At 45.3% G+C, this 22,783-nt stretch overlaps 1 protein-coding gene across 3 annotated transcripts in view; it reads left to right on the top strand.

The window, feature by feature from the left end:
* The window catches only part of ANTXR1 (ANTXR cell adhesion molecule 1), a 249,725-nt gene that overhangs the window by 209,581 nt on the left and 17,361 nt on the right, over positions 1-22,783 (top strand). The window contains exon 18 of one of the 3 annotated variants that reach the window (XM_007126731.4): positions 2,603-3,008. The exons of 1 other annotated variant lie outside the window; for it this stretch is intronic. In XM_007126731.4, the coding sequence (XP_007126793.1) occupies positions 2,603-2,899 (297 nt within the window). In that variant the 3' untranslated portion in view covers positions 2,900-3,008. One more of the 3 variants, XM_007126734.4, reaches the window with a different exon arrangement.

Genomic DNA, 22,783 nt, shown 5'->3' on the forward strand with positions numbered 1-22,783 from the left:
ACATTTATTGGATTATCTGCTCTACTTGATCTTTGACAGATTCCTAGAAAGCAAATAGTATCCCCATTTTACCAAAAAGGAAACTGACTTGACTTGGGAAATAATAACTAGCATCTCCCGGGAGCCTCATAATGTATAATAATTTTGAATGCATTTCCTCTGATAACCCTTTGATGTAGGTGTTCTCCTTCCCATTTTACAGAGGAGGAAATTCGCTTCACAGAGGACTCAAGAGCTTAGGCTGATACATGGGAAAGCTAGCATTTATTCATTCATCACATTTATTTGTCGGGCTAAGCCCCAGTGAACCATGAGGCCACGGTCCCTCCATGGAGTCTGTACTGTAGGGTTCACAGCACCCAAGTGTTAAGTGCTACACCAAGAATTAAAGTAGGGTGGTGGGACAGAAAGAGAATAGATACCTACCTGTGTTGTCAGAAAAGCCCTCTCTTTGGAGAGGTGGGCATTGGAGAGGTGACATTGAAGGTGAGGTCTGAATGACAAGCAGGAACTGGCCATGTCAAGATCAGGGGAGGAGCAACAGTGCAAAGCCTGCACGGCTGGAGAGAGTGTGGCTTGTTGGAGGACGTTAGAGGCCAGCGCCAGTCGAGTGCCATGGGAGACGGGAGGGCAGGGGCCAAGGCAGGCAGGGCTTGTAAACCAGGGATTGGATGTTACTCTGCGTGTAACAGGAAGGCTGCATGGAGTGGAGGGTTAGCAGAGGAGGGACGTGATGTAATTCACATTCTACCAAGACTGCCCTTGATGCGAGGGGGAGAATGGATTGTAGGGGGTCCAGAGTGGAAACCGGGAGACCAGTGAGGAGCTGGTTGCAACAGCCCTGGGGGAGAGGCAGTGGTGGTGACCTGCAAAAGGATGGAGAGGAAATGGCGAGGAGTGGATGGATTCTGAAAGTATTATGGAGATACAGCTGATGAGACTGGCTGATGGACACCTCATCCCTCTTTTGACCTGACCGTCTCTCCAGTCCCCTCCACCTCCTGTAGTGTCCTTCCCAGCATACTCTGCCCTGGGAATTCGAATCCCCTTCACCCAGGAGTGACCTCTCAATAATGCCCAGAAGGCAGAATGAAACTCCAGCAGGATGCCATTGTTTGTCGCCCTTTGGTTTTGCTTTGTTGATTCATTGTCTGCCTGGCTGTTACCTTCTTGACTGTTCATGGTGACCTTTAGAATCACTCGGAGATGAAAAATTAGACCTTGCTGTAGTCCAGAATCGCTTCAATAGAAATAAAAGTGAAGTGATTCTGTTCTATCTCATTTGGGGGCTGGCAGGAAGATGAGTCGTTTGCACATTCATTTGCCCTGCTGCCATTTGGAGAATGAAAAAGCAGAATGCATTGCCGTATACGCCAGTCATCAGCCAATGTCCCGTGCACGCTTGGGCACAGCATGGGGTGGGCACTCCTGAGTAGGGGACCGAGGGGATGGGGAAGAAACCAGGTGGTGTGTCCGAAAGTGATTGTTCACAGCTGACAGTAAAAAGAAGAGAGAGATCATGGGTGGAGGGGGTAAGCCAGAGGCCAGGCTCGGTCTGAAAAGAATGCAGAGAGGAGGTATGACTTCAGCTTTTCCTTCGAGGATGCTCAGGCTTTGGCTAAACAAAAAAAAAAAAACAAGGAGACCAACAGGGTCGCCAGTCAGCAAGTTTACACATGCGTGCATATGTATATGCAACCCCTTCTCCGGCCAGCGAAAACATTTTCTTGGCGTGAGCTTTGAGCCTTCATTAATGCTTTCAGTGCTAAAGAATGAGAGCTCTCCCTCCCTCGCCTACCAGCCAGCCGGTCTTCCCCCAGGAAAACAGAGGGAGGTCAACCGCAGCGGCAGGTGTTTGGCAGGTCTGCATACACCCCTCACCCCCCTCGCTGATGTGAGGGAGTTCTGATTCCTTGACGGCAATGAGCTACACCCCCTCTGAAACCTTCACTGTCTCCCCCTGTCTGCACACAGATGTGTTTTGTGGACACTTATACCCCCAGCTGCTCATAGGTGTCAAATAAGTTTGGGAAACGCTGCACTTAACAGTGTGAAAAAGGTTGATTTTTTTTTTTTTTATCTGCAAGACTTCAAAGATGCTTTCATGAGCCAATGGCACTGGGAACCTCCAGAGGGGAGGGGTATATCATGCAGCATTTCCCAAACTTGAAAATGACTGCTCTGTTTTTATACAGCATCACTAGCGCCCTGTGGAAGGCACTTTGGTGGGAAATGCTGGGCTAAGCGGCAGCGCTAGCAGCATAGCCCTGCACAGCCAGTCAGACTCCGCCTGCCTCTCCTCGAGTCCTGCACAAAGCAGCCTGCCCTTTGAGACACTGTTTCAGCCAACAGGCCTTATGTATTCCAGCATCAGGACCTCCACTCACACCATGCCGCAGCCCAAATTATCCTGGCCTTTCCTGTCCTCTCACTGTAACTCGACACAAGTCATATCTCCTCTGGAAAGCTTTGCCAGTCCCTCTCAGGACTCGGAGATGCCGTCTGCCTCTGAGCCATCATCACATTCATTCGTGTCCCACTCATTCAGCATTTCATAGCTGGTTTCTCCCCCTTTCCATCTCTAACACCTCACATGGGATAGGTGTTCAACAAGAGGAGAAGCAGGAAGGCGGTTGAGAAGGACAAGGAAAGAGGCCAAGGAGGAGGAGGCCGGGGAAGAGGAGGTGGAAGAAGAGGAGAGAAGAGCACGGAGGTGACGGCGGGAAAGAGAATCCTCCAAGATTTCAGACATAGTACTTTTGCTGAGTGCGGGGGACAGGGAGGCAAAGCCAGGGAAGGCACCTCGTCTATTTTGCAGAAAAGAAGATCCATTAGGTTCTCCTTCTATGACCACCAACCCCCCAGGGAGGGGGGCCTGTCCCCAGGTCCACGTTGCTGAAGGCCAGTTCCCAGCTGCAGGGCACCAGCTCTAACTGGAGGTGCCATACCTGAGAATGGCCCCAACTGTGACCCCTTAACCTAACTTATGTCTTAATAATAATTAATATGATAATTAGATATATAATGACACTATTAAAACAGCATATGTATCCCTTTCTTTGCTATGTTTTGTAAACAACATAATACAATATACAATTAGTACTCAATATTAAACAAAATAAATAACCTACAAAGTACAAATTAACCCTAAGGCTGTTGCCCTAAGAGTCCTTTTCCTAAAGCTGGTGCCTTCCTTTCACACAGGAGGGGCCTGAAACCCACAGAGCAGCTTGAGCCTTGAATTTGTGCTTAAACCTTGGCTTTGTAGCCTTGGGCACTCACTTCCGGGACCACTTTAAGCACTGCCTCCCTGGCCAGGGAGTCTGTGATCTCTTTCTCAGCCAAATGGCCAGCTGCCTGAGGTGGAGATGCAAGAAACATCCCCACGTCTGCTTTGTGCTTCTAACTCACACAAAAACGGCCTCCCCTTTTAACAAACCTGTTTTTCTGACGGGACCAGACCTTCCTTTATTTTCTTTTCTATGCACTGAAAAAATGCCAAACAAAATGGGGTATGTTATAAACGAGGTGAAACAGACATCTTCCAAAAGTGCCCATCCTTGGTGAGATGTCAGTCCATTCCATCACCTTAGTTCCCTTCTGCAAAGGCCAGGGGCCCTGCCAGAGTCACACCGTGGAAAAGCTCATGTTACGGAAGCACACGGCTCGGCGGGTTTGCCAGACCCCGTCTCTAACACTCTGTTGAATGCCTAGATGTATCTCTTTCATGCTTGTGCATACATTCCATTTCGGAGTGTCAGGACAACACCTCAGTCCGTCTCCCAAGAGTGGTTCGTGGAAAGAGCCTGAATGCCAGGAGGCCTGGGTTCCAGTCAGCGTTTCCTCTGACTTTTACAATTCGCGAGCAGATGACCACGCCCCAGGTGCCAGCAGCCATGGGACACAGCGGGGACACTGGACCCCAGGCGCCGAGCGTAACAGGCTGATGCAGGCCACGGGAGAGAGGTCAGTCCAGCTTCTCCGGTCCCTCCGCCAGCCCCCGAGGACGCACCGTCAGCGGGGCTGAGCCAGGGCAGGACTGAGGCCAGAGCCGGAGCTGTCCACACTAGGTCACGGGTAGCGGTCAGAGAAGAAGAGCTGGAAGTGTGTAAGGAACTGAGCATGTGTAAGAGCCCAGTCCAGGAGAGTGTTTCTAGGGCCTGCCAGGAGGAAGAAGAGAAAATGATGCAGGACACGCCAGGCTCAGGGAGACCAAGCCACTCCCTGGCCTGCAGGCCGGGCTAATTCCTCGTTACCAGCCCCTGCAAAACTGGGTTTCTCTCCTTCTGAGCTCTGCTACCTGGTACGTGGCGCAAGATGACGTGCGCATGATCAAAATATAACTTTGGTTTGTATTTCCCTCCACCCCTTGTACACTTTATTCACTGAGAGATTTTTCTCCTGCCACCAGATATGAACTTGGCAGGACCACAAGTCCTCGGCCCACTCTCAGGCTGTAGGCGGATCTGCAATCAGAAATGCACTCTAAATTCAGCGGTCAGAAGTCTAATCTAAGAGATTAATTAAAACCTCCAACCTGATCCGGTGTTCAGTCTTCCCCCCGCCCCGCCCTGAGCTGGACTCCCCATGGAGGAAGGGTAGTGGTGTCTCTCCTCTGTTTCTCCACTTTGCTCTTCTCCTTCTCAGCCCCACCCCAGCTTGTCAGCCAATTTCTTACACCGTCTGGTCGAGGACGGGTGAGCAGAGATAGGAGAAAGAATAGATGTTCCTTGAACTTGGACCATTAAGCTGGGCCCAGCACAGGCTGAATGCTGACTCTGTTTTCCCCTGGGGTGTCTGGAGCTCCTTCTGGATCCTCTCCTGCAGTTTCTGTGACCTGGGTGATGTCTCTTTATTCCCCGTGTTTGCTTGTAGTTGCTTCCAGAACCTCTGGATGGAGCATTCATCTCCAGCTTCTTGCTGCCCAAGTCTCTCTGTCCACTAGATGGCTTTAGACAGGATCCCTTCTGCATGGCCACATCTGCTCCACAGGAGATATTCACACAACACGTGGCCTGGCCAACCCTATGGCAGCCATCTCTATGCCGCTACCACGGGCGGCTTCCAGAACTCTGTGCTCACCATCTTCAGGGAACTCGCTTCCAAACTCTCTGTTTCCTCACTCACCTCACTAGGCTTGAGGGGAAGCCCTCCCCGCTCCCTGTACCTCTCCCCCAGGTGGGCGGGCCACTGGGGACTCACAGCACAGCAACAGTACCCCTAGAAACCCTTCTCCCTGCCCCAGCCCCTTTTCAGATCTTTCATCCAGCTGAGGGGTCCAAGAATCATGGAGCCGTCTTACAGAGGTTGCCTTGGAAACCTGCATTGGGTGGTTAGACACCTCCTCAGAATCTCCTGCATCTTGGAGCGTAGACAAAACTTCCATTTTAACACTCCTCACACACATATCTTAGATTTTAATCATGTACTTATTTATATATAAGCCCCAGAGGGCATGAACTTCATGTGGTTTATTCACTGCTGTATGCCAGCGTATAATAGGTGCTCAGGGAATAATTGTTGAATTAGTGAATTAATTTTTAAGTGAAGTCACAGTCTCTCCCCAGACTGTAAACTTTATGAGCGCAGAGACTGAGATTATTTTTACTCAATATTTACCTCCAGTGTCTAGTAGAGTGCTAGCCCATAGTAGGTGTTTTAAAAATAGTTTTGAATGAACTAATGAACCCGGGCAAATGGCCACATTTCTCTCGGTAGACTTCATGGAGGCTCCACTGGCCCCAAATCTCTCTCCCTCCCTTCCTCAAATTCTTCACTTGGCCACACTGCTTAAAACCTTACCAATCAGAGAGCTTCTCTCTCAGTTTGGGTCTTTAACAGTGCAAATATCTACACTGGGGAAATGGAAGTTGCCAGTCATTTATACATAAGAATGCAGTTTGATACAGGAAGACTAGTTGCGGGGCTGAGAGGGTGTCAGGAAGGAGGGCTCACAAGAAAGAAAATGGCGGCCCTCAAGGTGGGGACGCTTTTAGTGACTTGCCAAGGAGACTGAGCCTACCAGGAGGTGAAAGGAAAATGGGAAACAAAGCCGATGTGTTTTAGAGCTTGCCTTTAGCACTCCCTCCTGCCACACAGTTTTTAAGAACCACTTCATTTTTAGAGCTAGAAGGACTCTTCAATACCATGAGGTTTTCAAACATTTCTGAGCCAAAAGGAGAAGGCCTTCTTTAAATGCAGTCTTACCATAAGCCCAATATGAAAAACAGGTAAGTGGAGATGATCTGGTTCTAGGCGGGCAGTGAGCCAGAAAACCAAGCGTGCGTGCGCGCACGCACACACACACACTTTTCCCACAGTACTCTCCACACCTCCCCCTCAGAATTCCTAAGTGCTGTGAAACAGTGCATCCAAACACAGCAAGAGTCCCAGAGTTGTCCTCTGTCATCACCATGTCTGTGAGGCTGGGCTCCAGGGGTCAAAGAAAATGGACCTGACTTTTCCCTCCCTCCATCAAGGATCAGACCTCTACTCCCCAAACTCCTCATCTATTCTGTAAATGTTTGCTAAATCAAAGAAAGAGCCCTTTCATGGGGTCACTAAAGACTTCCCCTGAGTTTAATACGACCAACACATATTTACTAAGTGCTGGCTACACCCTTGACCCTGTGTATGGCACTCAGAACAAATGGCCATTGTCATTGCTCCGTTCATCAACGCTCTTGGGATGCTGTTTGTTCAACCTTCTCCAAACCATCTAAATTACCACTAGACATCCAGCCCACATCTGTCCAACTTTTCTCTAAATGTGCTGTGAGACACGCTGTGAAATGATTTGCTGAAATGCAGATAAACTACATCTGTCAGCCCCCATCTACGATTCTGGTGAGACTTGCAAAAAAAAAATGAGGTTTGGCCCCAGTTCACTCTTTGCAAACCTTGGCTCAAAGGGACGACCACTGCTTCCTGTCCTTGGAACTTACAAACCATCTGTGTAATGACCTGTTCTAGCTTCCTGCCAAGCACTGACGTCCATCTCACCAGTCAGCAGTTCCCACCAAAAGTGCTTAGGGCCTCAGGGCCTCCCATCCCTGCTGCTGGCCCAAGTCCAGGTCACAGAGATGGCTCCCTCATCCTCTTGCTTGTTACAGGAGTACAATGGGAAGCAGGGAGAGTTCAAATTAGTACAATTATTTCTGTAATAAGCAATACCAATCCGGGGCTCAGAATTGCTTAGCTGAGAGGAGAAAAACAAAGACTTTACAGAGAAGCATGGCTAGGTTTGCCACCCAGCTCTACCACACGCTGCCTGGGTTTGGTTAACTACCCCCTCTGAACCTGCCAAATGAGCTCGTGGAAGGTTGTGAGGATTAACTGCAGTATGGTCCAGGAAGTGCTTAGGACGGTGGCTGGCACGCATCATGACTGTCACTATGAGAAAGTGTTCTTGTTGATCAACTCCTGGAGGTCAGGGGTGGGACGGGGCAAGGAACAGGCCCAGAGGGAGGGTCTGTGTGTGAGGGGCATATTCACAGGTACGCAATTCACTTATTTTTCTAGGCATCAGGAGGTATGCAGAAAAGACAGTCTTCCCTATAAAGTTTGGATTCTCATAGAGACAGAATCATGAAAAAAATGTCTGTCCCCTTTCAGTCACGTGGTTTGTGAATTTGCTGCCCTCAGGTCAGGCTGAGATCCCAGAGTACTGGCCCCCAGCTGGTTCTGGAGCTACTTTTCAGAAGACGCACGGGTTCTCATGGGCAAGTTCTTCAGGGTGGCTCCTAACCCCCCAGATTGCTCAGTACTAGGGATTCAGTCTCCTTGAGCACTCTTAAGAAGACCCAGAGGAACCGAGAGAGAGAGACCCCTCCAAAGAAGTGTCCATCCAGGAGGCAAACGTTTTCACAATCCATGCTCCCAGCCCTCATGGGAAAACTGCAGGAAAGTCACCCCACGCCTTTGTTGATTAAAATTAAACAGGCAGGATTCAGCTACATTGGATTGCAGAAGTCCAGGGTCAATTTCTAAAGCAAATTTATTTTGTAAATACTTGAGCTAAAGGCAATAGTAATAAATGACAGCTGGGAATTTGAAGTTTTATTTTCAGTTCTGAAAAAAAATTAGGGAGTTGGGTATCCTTGTATATTTTCATATTAAGGATAAATAAATAGGGAGATTCCATTGTGTTTGTCAGTCTAAAAAGCAATCAATTCAATATGCCGTTGTCACAGATTCAGACCCCTTAGATAAAGCCCTCCTCACTGAAGGATATGAAAGTGACAAAGGTAGGTTAAGAGCAGAAAGCTACTGGGAAGGTCCCCGGAAAGGGAGATGGTGCCTGCCAGCCTGCTCCCTCACAAAGCACCTACTTCAGCCTGGGGCTCTGCTAAGAGGGATAGCACTTCCAGCCTTGACTTTGACCAGCTTTCAGCAGGAGTCAGAGATCATAGCGGGAACAAAACCACAACAGCCAGGAACCCAGCATAGAAGGTGAAACCCAGCCGAGGACATCTGGCCTCTGTAACTTACAGCGTTAATAAAAGGCTAACAGAAAACCAAAGGCCTATTAAATATCCCTGCCCCACCTAGATCAGAACTTAATTGGGGTGGAGGGCCCTCAAGGGAGAAGGAATATAAGTGGTCCCAAAGGCAGGAGAGACCTTGGTCTGAAAAGCTCAGGTCCAATTAAAACAAGCCAGGAGCCTTTATTGCTGCCCTATGTTGACATCAGGAAATTCGTTTTTAGTTCTGCTAATGGTTACAATGTAGAGATTATTACGTTTTTTATTTCATGGACTTAATCAATGTTTAAAAGAATTAAACAAATGAGACCAAAGATCACAACTTCCTCATCCATCACAGATGGACAACTTTTCCCAGAGCCAGCCCCTTCTTAAGAAGTCCCCAGTTTCCTTATCAGCATTCTGGTAGTCCTACTGTGATACTGGTGGCTTTGTCAGAGCACTTCATGAGCAGAATGGGCTGTAGGCCCCCGCTGTGATTAGAAAACTTCTCTGTAAATGTATCTCCCCAGGCTACCTACAGAAAGTCTCCAAAAGCAGAAAGGTTCATCTCTTTGCTTTAGGGACCTTGAATCTAGTTAATATCCCAACATCCACCAACATGAGGAACACGTGCACGTGCACACACACGCACACGCGTGCACACACACATCACTGATGAACATGGCTAAGAGTAGATCTTGTTCTTTATTTATTCACCACTTTCTATCACTTATAATTGGGTCTTTTACCATGAGCCAGGCACTGTGCTCTATTCTTACCTAACTCATCAACTTCATGAATCACAAACTTTTAGTGTATGTTGAAATGGTAGATGCCTTTGGTAATTGTGATTCAGTAGATCCAAGGGTTTGGCATCTGTGCGTTTAACAAAAAGCCCAACTGATGCTTGTGGCTGAGTAGCTCTCCTGGGAGGCCTCCCAGTTTGTCCCCAGCCTCCTGACTGAGGTGCCCCCAATTTCCCGGCAGGTGGTAACTCATCACCGCAGAGCAGACTGGATCAGGCTGGTCACCTGAGGGAGGGGCGCTGACCTCCCAATGTGGCCTGAGAATCCATTCGCTTTCCCTGGGCAGTCACACAACTGTCTCAATTTGACTGGATGGTCTGAAACCCCCAGATCCTCTTCACCCCGGCTGTGACTGGGCCCCATGCCAGAATCAATTTTCTTAAGTGCTAGACCTGGCTTTTATTCCTAAATACCTAAATTATTTAATTTAGCCTATTGTTACAGCTTGTCCGGTCCCTTTAGCATCCTGGCTCCATTCTGCCCTGCTTCCGTCACAGCCAGGAGTCATGAGCACACATGGCAGAAAATGCCCGTGTACCCTGTTGTCCATTAGAGGCAGGAGCTGCCCAGACCAGCAGCTCTGTACTTGGCCACAGCCTCCTCCACCACCAGAAAGTTCCCCTCTCTTGTGAGGTTGAGCTCTTCCAGAATCAGCTCTATCCTTCCTGCGTATTTTTTTTGAGCAAGCTTCTTAGCTATTGAAAACCAAAGAAGGCCACTATAAGAAAATTTTTATTGGAGAGAAGCTCTCTCTCCTGAGGACAGTACCTTTTTCTACTTATGAAGTTACCAGTTAGAGCCATGATTTAAAGAAATGGGAGGCCAACTTGAAGTCTATTTTGGTTAATATTCATGTTGGTGGTGGTTTCACCTATTGAAAAGGCAAAACTATTTAACAGAAATACCCACATCGGGAGCCCAGACAGTCCCACGTAGGGAGTCCAGGAAACCTTGGATCTGAGCCCTAACCTTCCCCTTTGTGGCTCAGTTTTTCCAGCCTGTAAGGGAGCAATGATCCTTGCTGCTTCCTTTTCACCCAGAGCTACTGAAGGGGTCTGCAAGATAAGGCCATGCTGGACTTTGAGTTTCTGGGGCAAAAATTAAACAGTTAGAGTTGTAGCATCATCCTCTGAAATTAGGTTTCCTCACCCACCAAATGTTCCCACTGGTGCCTGGAATGATAAGAAATGCTTAAATTTGGGTAAAGAGACAATTAACTGAGAGTTTTCCCATCTGTTGAGGAGCAACAAGTCATTGCTTTGAAACCTCTGAGTCTGAGACACGAGGGAAGTCACAGCTTGTATCTCTAACATAAAAGGCCTCCTTGTACTATATAAGAATTATATGCAACGGGAGAGGCCACAACAGTGAGAGGCCCGCGTACCGCAAAAAAAAAAAAAAAAAAAAAAAAGGATTATAAATTATAACAATTGCTCTGAAAGCAGGTGTGTGTATTGTTCTTTATTTCTTTAAAACAACTTTTCAAAACATGTCTTCTGTGTCTTAGCTTCAGTCGAATGTGCTTCTGAGAATGGATTTCCGTAGCAAATAGTTGACTGTCCTCTGGTGGATTGTAAAGGCAGGGTCCATCATCTTCTCCCTGAGCAGAAATTGCTGGGGGCTGATCCTAGCTAACTATGGAGTATTTGAAACTAAAAGATGGAGCATTTGACCCCTGGAGATCCCGACACGCCAATGATTCCTCTCCCCTGTATCACATTTGTTTCGAGACTCTTAAAGAGGAGATCATCATTACCTCAGACACAAAGGGTTATTTCATGTGGTATGTCCTGAGAATATGGCTCATATGAACCATCATAATAAAATGAAGGTGCATTAAATGAAACATCATGTACAGAACAGAGAAGATGGATGGAGTACCGCAGAAAAGACTTAAGCAATATTCAAGTATACACTAAGTGGAAACATATGGCAAGGCGTTTTTTTTTCTTTTCAGTGTTTTTTTTTTTTTTAAGTAGTGTGGGGCTTTTAAATGACACTATACATTTATAACAGCTGCCTGTTGACCAGGAGTTATAGAGACCCTCCAATTAGAGGACGAGAACTCAGTGGCCACTGTTCCCCAAAATAGTCATGTCCATTGAAACCAATTTAAAGACACCTTTCAAAAAGTATCCATACAGGGCTTCCCTGGTGGCGCAGTGGTTGAGAATCCGCCTGCCGATGCAGGGGATACGGGTTCGTGCCCCGGTCCGGGAGGATCCCACATGCCGCGGAGCGGCTGGGCCCGTGAGCCATGGCCGCTGAGCCTGCGCGTCCGGAGCCTGTGCTCCGCAACGGGAGAGGCCACAACAGTGAGAGGCCCGCGTACCGCAAAAAAAAAAAAAAAAAAAAAAAAGTATCTATACAACTTTATGCACCTAAAATACAGTAAAATCTCATATGAGATATCAGAGTTCAGGCAGTTTGTTAGCCCTTATACTCAAATGAAAGATTATTTCTTTTAAATTCTCCAGGTAAAGCCCCATCTTGTCCCTATATCATAATTTAACTTTTAATATGAGTGAGAGTGAAAAGGGGACCTAAAAATAAAGTAAAAGGCATTCAGTGGGGTCTTAGTTCAAATCATGGGACAGCTCATCAAAAAGATATCATCAGTGAGTCGATTCAATTTTGCTTGGATTGAGTATTCCCCTTTAGGAAAAAGGAAAGATCTCTGGTTCCCGTTGCATCACCCAAAAAAGGGGATCCATTGAAATGTGAAAATAGTGAAATGTGGAAATAAACATATAGTTCCCAAATATTAACAGTGGCCATGGTCATGCGCCTGAGGTTTTCTTTTATCTTTTTTCCATCAAGTTTTTAATGCCCTTAATGACTTTTATTTAATAAAAGAAGTGGTAATTTAAGAAAAGAGAGAATGCTGCAGATACATGCTGGAAGGGGTGATTACAGAACTGGGTCTGTGATGTCTGAGCTAGACTTCCTGGTGGGCAGAAAAACTTTCCATCCCATTGCGTCAAAGGCCGAGTGAGGAGGTGTGAGTGGCTGGTCACACCAGAACACAATGCTTCTCTGCCGTGGCCACTTCTGCTTACACTGCATTCAGCACCACCTTCACTTCCATGGCCCAAGTCTCCCAAGACACTCATTCACAAGGTCACATCATTCAAAATCCTTTTCTGGTCTTCTTGTCATTCTTTTTGTCCAAGGTTTTTGGACTCAGAGCTTTGGTATGAAATTGAATCTTCATTTATTTCAGAATTTTTTCTTTACCCAGTGACAGAATATGATGAGGTAATGTTTTCTGGCAGGCTGACCCAAGATTTGAATCCTTAAAAGTGAAAAACATTGAGAGCTTAAAAAGCCAGTGTCAAATATTCTCTCAGTATTCTTGAGTAGACAGTGATGTTTTCCTAGTGTTAATTTCAGAGTGACAGAACTGTCATTATCCCTACCTGTCCCCACTGCAAAATTATAAATATATCAGTTATTCTCTATAACAATAGTAATGAACTCTAGTAATAATAAAAAAAAAAAAGACACCAGAAGACTGTCTTTCCCCCCAGAGACTATTTAGTAGGCTACTGTCTATCGGTCAGAACAAAAGCAGGCCAGAAAGGGGGTGGGGAATGACCCCAGAATCACTGGATGGTGAGAAAGGAGGCAAAGAGTGAAATGGTGTTGAAGGCACTTGACTAGTTTCCAAGGTGGAGGAGGTGGAGGAGGCGTCCTTGTGTAGGTTTCCTTAAACTAGAGCAGAACAGCACCATTGTCCCAGCCCTGACATATCAAGAAGATAAACTTTTTTTTTTTTTTTTTGCGGTACACGGGCCTCTCACTGTCGTGGCCTCTCCCATTGAGCACAGGCTCCGGACGCGCAGGCTCAGCGGTCATGGCTCACGGGCCCAGCCGCTCCGCGGCATGTGGGATCTTCCCGGACCGGGGCACGAACCCGTGTCCCCTGCATCGGCAGGCGGACTCTCAACCACTGCGCCACCAGGGAAGCCCAAGAAGATAAACTTTTTAAAGGATTCTTCTCATTCACAAAAACGGATGTGTTCTGAAGTGGTGGGACTCTGACATTTGTGATCCATAAACCACTTTCGCATGGCCCAGAACCTTCTCTGAAGTTTTATTTTGCATTAATTACAGTTTTATAATCACTTTCTAGAACTGCTCCTTTTGCACTCTTTGATGCACTTTCAGATATAAGGAGAAGTGGCATCTTTTCATTTATCTAAAGAAGGCATACATTTGTGATTTGCCTTCAGAAACAGCCTCTTCCCTTTCCCCATGTTCCATACTTTGGGGGTCCCTGTGGTTCTTAGAGAAGCAAGGAAATGACTCTCTTCCAGCCCAGAGCAGCTCTGACCTGGCATCTGGTCACCTCTATGCAGAAGGCCCCCTGAGGCCGGTGCTGGTGGGACAATGGTCCACAGCTTGAGATCACTTCAGGGGTACATGGAGAGGGAGGAAAGTTGTATAGACAAGAATGACTCAGTGACCAACAGCTTGGACACTGACAGATCAGAGGAAGGACCATGCCTTGCTCAGCCAGCTCCTCCTTGTAGATAACATTAGAAGCAACCTCCTCTGTCAGTCTCACCCAAATATTGGCTGTGACTGTTCAGCTGGCATCTCCCTTTCTAAATCCCCTACAGTTTCCCTTCCCTTCCTACTGGTTTCTCTTTTTGGTTTGGTAAGTTTTCCCTCCTACTAATTTACCAACCTGGAGAGATGAGGGTTCTGAATTTTCTTACTTCATACTTAGTTCATTCTTACAATGGAACTATGAAGAAGTGCTCTCGTTGGAAGGATGGTCCTCTACTTGAGCAGAGTAACTCAGTACTCTCTCCTTCAGCTCCAATAAGGCTGATCCAAACTGGGAGGTCATCAGTGAAACTTAGTTCAAACACTTCAAGAATCATCATCATCATCATGACCATCATGACCAAAATGACCAAAAATGTTTTAATTTTTTAGGAGGCCTTTGCCTAAAACGAAATAATTTTTATTATTTTCATTGTGTGTTGGATTCGTTCAACCAGAGTGATCAAACAGAATATTAAAAGAGTGTCTGAGGGGCTTCCCTGGTGGCACAGTGGTTAAGAATCTGCCTGCCAATGCAGGGGACACAGGTTTGAGCCCTGGTCCGGAAAGCTCCCACATGCCGCGGAGCAACTAAGCCCATGTGCCACAACTACTGAGCCTGCGCTCTAGAGCCCGCGAGCCACAGCTACTGAGCCCGCATGCTACAACTACTGAGCCCACATGCCACAACTACTGAAACCCACGCACCTAGAGCCCATACTCTGCAGCAAGAGAAGCCACCGCAATAAGAAGCTCGCACACCGCAACAAAGAGTAACCCCTGCTCACCGCACTAGAGAAAGCCCGTGCACAGCAATGAAGACCCAACACAGCCAAAAATAAATAAATAAATAAATAAATAAAAAGAGTGTCTGAAAATCAGGCAAGACTAGGGAAACAGATATGAATTACCTAAAGGAGATAATGGCTAAAAATTACAGTATTATGGATTATTTGTTTAATCTCAAATGTAGATATATATCAAATATATTCCAAATTTCAGTTGAGTGTTGGGTTACTGAAGGTAAACGGAAACCACACCTCCACCCTTCCCCTTTGAGTTTTAAACTCTGGTGCATAAACTATGTTCTCATCTCCACCTGCTCCTGCCAACAGTGAGGTTGAATGCTGTCTAACAATATGGCCAGGGCCCCTGCCTCTGGAGTAGTTTCTAAGGTAATAAAAAACCATCTACTGTGTCAATAGCCTTTGAAAGGTGACCTGTGTCAATACAGATTCCAGGTTATCTCTGGCCTGAGCAAGTCTAAAAAACAAATAGGATCTCCTTTTTCAAGGAGTATGAACTTTTGGAATTTTCCTTTCATTCCTATAGAAGATATTGCCCTTTTGGTCAGGTCATGTATGGTAATTCTATCCAAAGCTCAAAGAAGTCGTGTCTACATGATTGACGACCTCCTTGACAGCAGTAGGTTGAAATCACTGTTGTTTTTTATTGACTGAAGATTGTGTCGACACACTTTGAAAATGGACTTAAGGTGATCTAGATAGTAATCAGCCTCTGATTTAGGCTACAGCTCCTCATAGAACCGTTCTGTTCATGAGAAGAACTCTTTTGCTTCTCTTCACTTTTCGCTCAACCACCTTTTTTCCTCCGTGTTCCTCTCCCTTGCCCCCAATTCCCTATCTAGGCCAGTAAATGCCCTACTTCAAAGTTTCAGAAAATGGGCTTGCATTCCATTCCCTCTGCAGAGTGTCTCAGTGCCCCACCCTGAGCGCAGGCTTATGTTATTCACAAGAACATAAAGGATTATGAGATGTCCTGGCACCATCCTGCCTAATACTCCTCAGACCCATGCATCTCTTTTTTTTTTTTTTAGTTTAATTTATTGAAGTATAGTTGATTTACAATGTTGTGTTAATTTCTACTGTACAGCAAAGTGATTCAGTTATACATATAATATGTTCTTTTTCGTATTCTTTTCCATTATGGTTTATCACAGGGTATCGAATATATCAATAGTTCCCTGTGCTATACAGTAGGACCTTGTTGTTTATCCAGTCTATATATAGTAGTTTGCATCTGCTAATCCCAAACTCCCAATCCATCCCTCCCAGCACCCCCTTCTTGGCAACTGCAAGTCTGTTCTCTATGTCTGTGAGTCTGTTTTTTTTTGTTTGGTAGATAATTTCATTTGTGTTACATTTTACATTCCACATATAAGTGCTATTATATGGTATTTGTCTTTCTCTTTCTGACTTACTTCACTTAATATGATAATCTTGAGGTCCATCCATGTTGCGGCAAATGACATTATTTCATTCTTTTTTATGGCTGAGTAGTATCCCATTGTATACGTGTACCACATGTATACATGTATACTTTTTTATCCATTCATCTGTCGATGGACATTGAGGTTGCTTCCATGTCTTGGCTGTTGTAAATAGTGCTGCTATAACACTGAGGTGCATGTAGCTTTTCGAATTAGTTTTCTCTGGATATGGACCCATGCATCTCTTGGTTCAGATCCTGCTCTTCCTTCCCACAGCACATAAATCTGGCAGCTTTAAAAAAATCATTTTCCTCATAAAATGACACAGGGGACAGAGGAGTTCAACTCCACTCCCATTTATGAAAGTATTCCTAAAGTATTCAAAACTTTGTGACGAATCTACACTATACCGTGTGACTAACGTATGAACAGAAAGCTCCTTGGAGATTAAACCAGTCTCTCCTGGGCAATTTGCACAAATTTAGGGAGGGAAGCCCTAGGTTAAAAGATGCATGGACATATCGATGGTGCCACCTTTCCTCTTTTTTCTGTGATTCTCCCAGCCGAGGTCAGTACCCCTCACATCCCTTCTCTTTAGTGCCCTGTACACTTTTATCCTTTTGCCTCCCTGATTCCCATCAAAATTTAACCTTCCCATATCCCTTTCTCCAAATTTAACAATCCTGAGTGCTCTTTTCCCTGGCCTCAAAAAGGGTAGATAAGTATGCTGAGTCACTGGGTGCCAGTACCTAGGGAATTTCTCTCCTGGATTCTCCTGCATCCATTTTAAATGGGGTCTCTGTGAGGTGCTCCCTGCCATTTACTGTGTGTGTGGCCCTGGAGAAGGGCCTTAGCCTTCAAGAGCATCCATCTCTTTATCTTTGAAATGGGAATAGTAATACCTATTTCACAAGGTTGTGGTGAGGCTTTAGGATAACATAAGTAGGCTTGGATAAACCATGGCTATTATAACAGTGACCACCCTGTGCCCATTAGATGGACTTTTAAGCTTGTTCACAGGATACGAATAGGACTGTAACATTCATCGGGCTTAATGTGGTACTTGACAAATGTTTCAGCATGTTCCTAGGAAGCAGGGTCTGCTTCTTCGTGCCTTTATTTTACAGATACTCTGGCAGACCTTCTGTGGGCCAGGCCCTGGGTGATGAAGGAAACAGTGGTCAGCAGAGAGCTTTCAGTATAGTAACAAAGAGAGGGACAAATACACAAATACACAATGGTAAAGGTGAAAGAGGAAAAGAGTAGGACATGAGAGAGATTACCAGAGGGGCATAATTGAGACCGGAGGTGAGCAGGAAAACCTCCCTGAAAAAGGGACTGAGCAAACCATGAGGTGTGAACAGAATTTAGCCAAGCAAGGTTTGGGGGAAGCGTGTTCCAGGCAGAACACGTGCAAAGTCCATGAAGTAGAGATGGCCATGAAGTGGTGATGACCATGGAGTTGAAAGGAAACTGCAGGACCAGCAGGTGGGGAGAAAGGGGAGCAGGAGGTGAGACTGATCATTCAGGGCCTTGTCGGCCACATCAGTACTTTTTGTTATTGAAGTACAGTTGATTTACAATGTTGTGTTAGTTTCAGGGGTACATCACAGTGATTCAGTTATGTATATGTTTGTGCGTGTGTGTGTGTATGTGTGTATTCTTTTTCAGATTCTTTTCCCTTATAGGTTATTACAAAATATTGAGTATAGTTCCCTGTGCTACATGGTAGGACCTTGTTATTTATCTGTTTTATATATAGGAGTGTGTATATGTTAATCCCCAATTCTTAATTTTTCCCTCCCCCTTTCCCCTTTGGTAACCATAAATTTCTTTCCTATGTCGGTGGGTCTATTTCTGTTTTGTAAATAAGTTCATTTGTATCTCTCTTTTCTTTGATTCCACATGTAAGCAATATCATATGATATTTTTCTTTCTCTGTCTGACTTACTTCACTTAGTATGATCATCTCTAGGTCCACCCATGTTGCTGCAAATGGCATCATTTCATTCTCTTTATGGCTGAGTAATATTCCATTGTATAAATATGCCACATCTTTTTTATTCGCTCATCTGTCAATGGACATTTAGGTTGCTGCCATGTCTCGGCTGTTGTAAATAGTGCTGCTATGAACATTGGGGTGCATGTGATCTTTTCGAATTATACTTTCTCTGGATATGTGCCCAGGAGTGGGATTACAGGATCATATGGTAACTCTGTTTTTAGCACATTGGTATTTTGGATCTCAGCAGTGAGGTGCATTGGAAAGAGGAGCAAGCGAGGTCTCAGAGAGACTAGTTAGGAGGCAGGGGATGATGAACTGGACTACCTGGGGGAAGAGGATCTTTGCCTTTTGCTCATGTCCTGGGTGGACCAGAGTCCCTTGGAAAACTTGCCTTCCTCACAAAAGGCAAAGAACCTCTTGGAGGTAAAGAACTTGGTGTTGTGTATAAAGGTGGTGCCTTGGAGGCCTTTGCATCCATACCTCCTACTGAGCCAGGAGGTGAAGGCTGTGCCTGAGTTGCTCTGTTTCCTATGGTCCAGGCAGCCTCCTGGCCCTAAGCTCCCAGTCCTTCTGAATCAGGTGAACAGGAAGAGGACTTTTTCCACATAGCAGCTAACATTCCCAAACTTCCCTTGCCAAACCAGCAAATAGAGTTCCTTATACAGGATAGCCTTACTGAGTTGGATTTAAATTAAAGTAGGGGAAGAGAGAGCACAAGGAAAACTGACCAAAAGCCCAACTTGTCAGTGTCTCAGTGGCCTTCTCATTGCTGGCAGGTACATGTAATCACCTGCTCCCAAGCATTCTCTGCCCCCTGTTGAGTGGGCCCTGGGTGAAAGGCTGATCACTTGGGGAGGACATGGAGAGCAGGTCATGCAGCCAAGGGAGACACAGTCCAAGCTAGTTTCAAAGGTCCCATCAACCCATAGGAATGGGGGAGCCTGGGGCCAGAAGAGTGTACAAGAAGTAAGAAATGCAGAAAGCCAGTTGCAGCAACATAACCTGGGAGGAGGCCAAGAAGGATTCCAGAGTCAGAGGTCCATGCCGACACCTGGGTGACCTCTTGCTGTCCTGGTAAGGGCTTGTGCAACTGGGAGGGACCGTATAAATTGACAGAAATGCAGCAGGCCGTGCCACTGCCGGTTTCTCCAAGTGGAGGTCTCTACTGAGTCCACTTCCACTGAACAAATAAAATGCACTGGTCATTAGCAACATCCTTTATTTACAATTAAGGTGTTGAAATCTGCAAAAGCGCTTCTATATTTTATATCCTGCCTCTTTCCAAAGGATTTAAGATATAATTTTTTTTTTTCCTCTTTATGATTCATGCTATACTCTCACTAAATATCAGCCTAACAAACCATTTCTTCCCAGATCCTACAGAACGTAAGCTCAGACCAGCCTGGGAAGAATTATCACAAATATTTAATTAATGGGCCAGAATTGGTGAGGTGTTTCATGCACCATGGAGATGAGGCATTTTGATACTGGGTCATGATCCCATTTCAGATCCAACTCTATGCGGTCTTGTAATTAGGAAGAGTATTGGGGCCCAGTGGAGGCCTGAAACCAATTTTCAGGTTAGATAACTTAAATTAATGCTTTTTACTCCTAAGTGAATCCCAGATTTTGAGTGCTATAAATTTTTCATTTCTATGTCTGGCCGATCGCAAACATCAGCCATGACCTTTCAGGGCACTCTGGCAGTATCCTAGCAGCCCTCACCTGAAAAGTGGATGAGTCCAGGAGAATGTCAGAGGCCCCTTGGAGTCAGCTGGGCAAGGATCGGCTTGTGTAAATTTGGAGCGGGTAGCCAACAGCATGGTCAAAATTTAAGAGTCATCCCAGAGCCCAGCGTGCTCCAGCAGGTCACCACGATAGCCTGCCACAGCACCTCAAATGCCCAGTATTGGGGCCACCCCTTTAGAGTAAAACTCTGTCTCAGGAGTTTTCCTATAGGAGTTACATTATTAAGGTTAGAGGTTCAGCTGATCTAGCAAATCCCAAAACAATACAGGATAGAACTCTTTTTCTCACATGTAACCTTCTGAGGATAAGCTGTCCAAAGTCAATATGGTGGCTTCATGCTGTCAGGGGACCAGGCTCCTTCTGTCTTGTGTCTCCACTATCCCAAGAGTGTAGCTTTCATCTGCATAGTCCAAAAAAAAGAAAAGGGGAAGGTACGCCTCTTCCTTTTAAGGCACAACCTAGAATTTGTACACATCATTTCTCACATCCAACTGTTCAGAGTATAGGTTACTTGGCCACACCTGGACACAAAGGAAGCCACACCCACCTGCGAATTCATGCACCACACTAGGTCAGCATCACTTACCACCTCTTGAGCCAACTTATGCAAGGGAGGCTGGGAAACGTAATCTTTACTATATTGTCCTGTGCCCAGTGAAATGCCAGGGTTCACCTGCTGGAGGAAGAAAGTGAAAATGGATATGGGAGACAATTAACCATTTCTATTTACGGTGTATACTTGTGGACATGGAAAGAAAGTGCCTATTAAGGAATAAACTTTCATTGTGGACCCAGCACATGGATCACACTAGAGACTTGTCACATACAAAGCATAGAGGACTGAAAGGCAAAGGCACTCAGGACAAGCAAGTTTTGATTAGAAGGAAGAGTGGGGATATATGGAACCCTTCTCTAGGAAGAGCAGCTAGAGGGCACTGAAATTCTGAGGAAGTTAAAAACAGAGACATAGAGAGCTGGAAGAGAATGGTGGAAGTGGGGAGGTATCAGGACCCAAAGCAGATTCTCAAATGTGTAATATTACTGGTGGCCAATTCTTTAAGTAGCCATGCTTCTTGAATCCTCCTGCCCTAGATTCATTCCCATCTAAAAACACATGTTGCTCAAAAGAAAGAGTTCGGCATTAAACAGAGCTGGAGTTATAGCTGTGCTCCATCATTAACTTGCAGAGAGACCCTGGACAAATTACTTAGCCTTTCTGAGCCCACTTATACATTTTTGAATCATGGTAATAATATTAACCAACAGTGCAATTAGGTGCACAAAATGAGATGAGGTATATAAAACAATTAGTACCAAGCCTGGCTCGGTGAATGGTAGATGCAATTAGTATGAAACTGTTCACCTCATAACAGGTCACTGGTCCCTCAAATAAGGAGCTTAGCCATTATGACAGGGTCATGGGATAGAAAAATGGTGCATGTGTGAGATGCTGAGAACCTAAAGGACACATACCCATGTCTCACTGGCAACAATATAGCAATCACAAAAGCAAAATATTCTTTATTTTTTAATTAATATTCTCTCCACTGGGGAAAGCACTTTGATAGCTACAGGCATGGGAAAAGAATACGCCCTAAAGATGGGATTCCTCACATTGTGCAAAAGAAGAAAACAAACCTTCATCTATGAGCTTCTATCTATGGAGCAGGATGAGGCCGGAGCTATGCATGAATAAGTATGAATAAGTAATTTCATAATTTTATGAATAAGTAATTTCATAATTTTACATTTCACATCCAAGCTAAATAATACTCTTGGCTAAGCAAACTCAGTTTATCTTCTGGCACCATTGTTTTAAGGCAAATACCTCAACATAAATAAAATAATAAATAGAAAGACTATATTAATGATAGTTCTAAGTACTCAGAGTCATTTAACTGGGATTATGGACAAGGACAGGGAAAATATACTCAAGATTGTTAACTGGAAGAGACAGAAAGGGAGAGAAGGAAGGATGTGAGTAAAATTAGTTCATCCTGGGTCACACTTTCACTCACTCAGCATGACCATGCCACATTGTTTTTCTAAATCTTAGAAAAGTGCATGAAAGCAACATTATTACTGAGAACCATCCAAAATGTCATCCAGGCTTTTTGGAGAAATAATTGCTGCGCTGCTTAGCAGGACCCATGGAGAGTACATTGAACTGGATGCCACCAATGATGAGAGGATGGTCAATACCAATGGCTGGTTTTTAGAAAGGCAAATCTAAGAAACAATATTTAGGGCATGTTACACCAGGTCAGACCATTCAGCACCATTTGCTTCCTCTTGAATCAACAAATGTTTTTAATTAGTTCCATCTCTGAAGTGTATGACCCGTGGAATCGCTGCATATATCTTCATCTTACTACCCTGAACACTCTGAATTTTGAGTCCCTTTGGCCACCTGATCACTTTTCCTGAATCTCCTTTCTCCAATCCTATTCTTTTTTTTAATCTTTTTTAAAAATTTGTCAGTTAGAACTAGACGGGTGCAGACATAATATGCCAGGGTTTTATATAATGATGGGACATAAATACAGTTCCTTATGTCACCATGTATGCTTTTGTCTTTGTTGACTGCAATGGTATATTGACCTTCCCCAGGAGCCATTAGAGAGAGTCCTTCTCTACTTGGACTTACTAATTCATTCATTTGCATGGCAAGTAATTCATTGTAACTTTGGACATAGGTTAGACATGGGCACTTAGCAACCTTTCATGGAACCTTGGGACAGAGTTTATTCATCCGCATTTGGTGGCAAGATAAAGACTACTTTATCTTACTGTGTTTCCTCTCTGTCAGGGTACTTATTAAAATATTTTTTAAAGATGTTCATGTTGGGGCTTCCCTGGTGGCGCAGTGGTTGAGAGTCCGCCAGCCAATGCAGGGGACACGGGTTCGTGCCCTGGTCCGGGAAGATCCCACATGCCGCGGAGAGGCTGGGCCCGTGAGCCATGGCCGCTGAGC

The sequence above is a fragment of the Physeter macrocephalus genome, chromosome 12 (assembly GCF_002837175.3).
Source record: "Physeter macrocephalus isolate SW-GA chromosome 12, ASM283717v5, whole genome shotgun sequence".
In the NCBI taxonomy this organism is placed as follows: Eukaryota; Metazoa; Chordata; class Mammalia; order Artiodactyla; family Physeteridae; genus Physeter; species Physeter macrocephalus.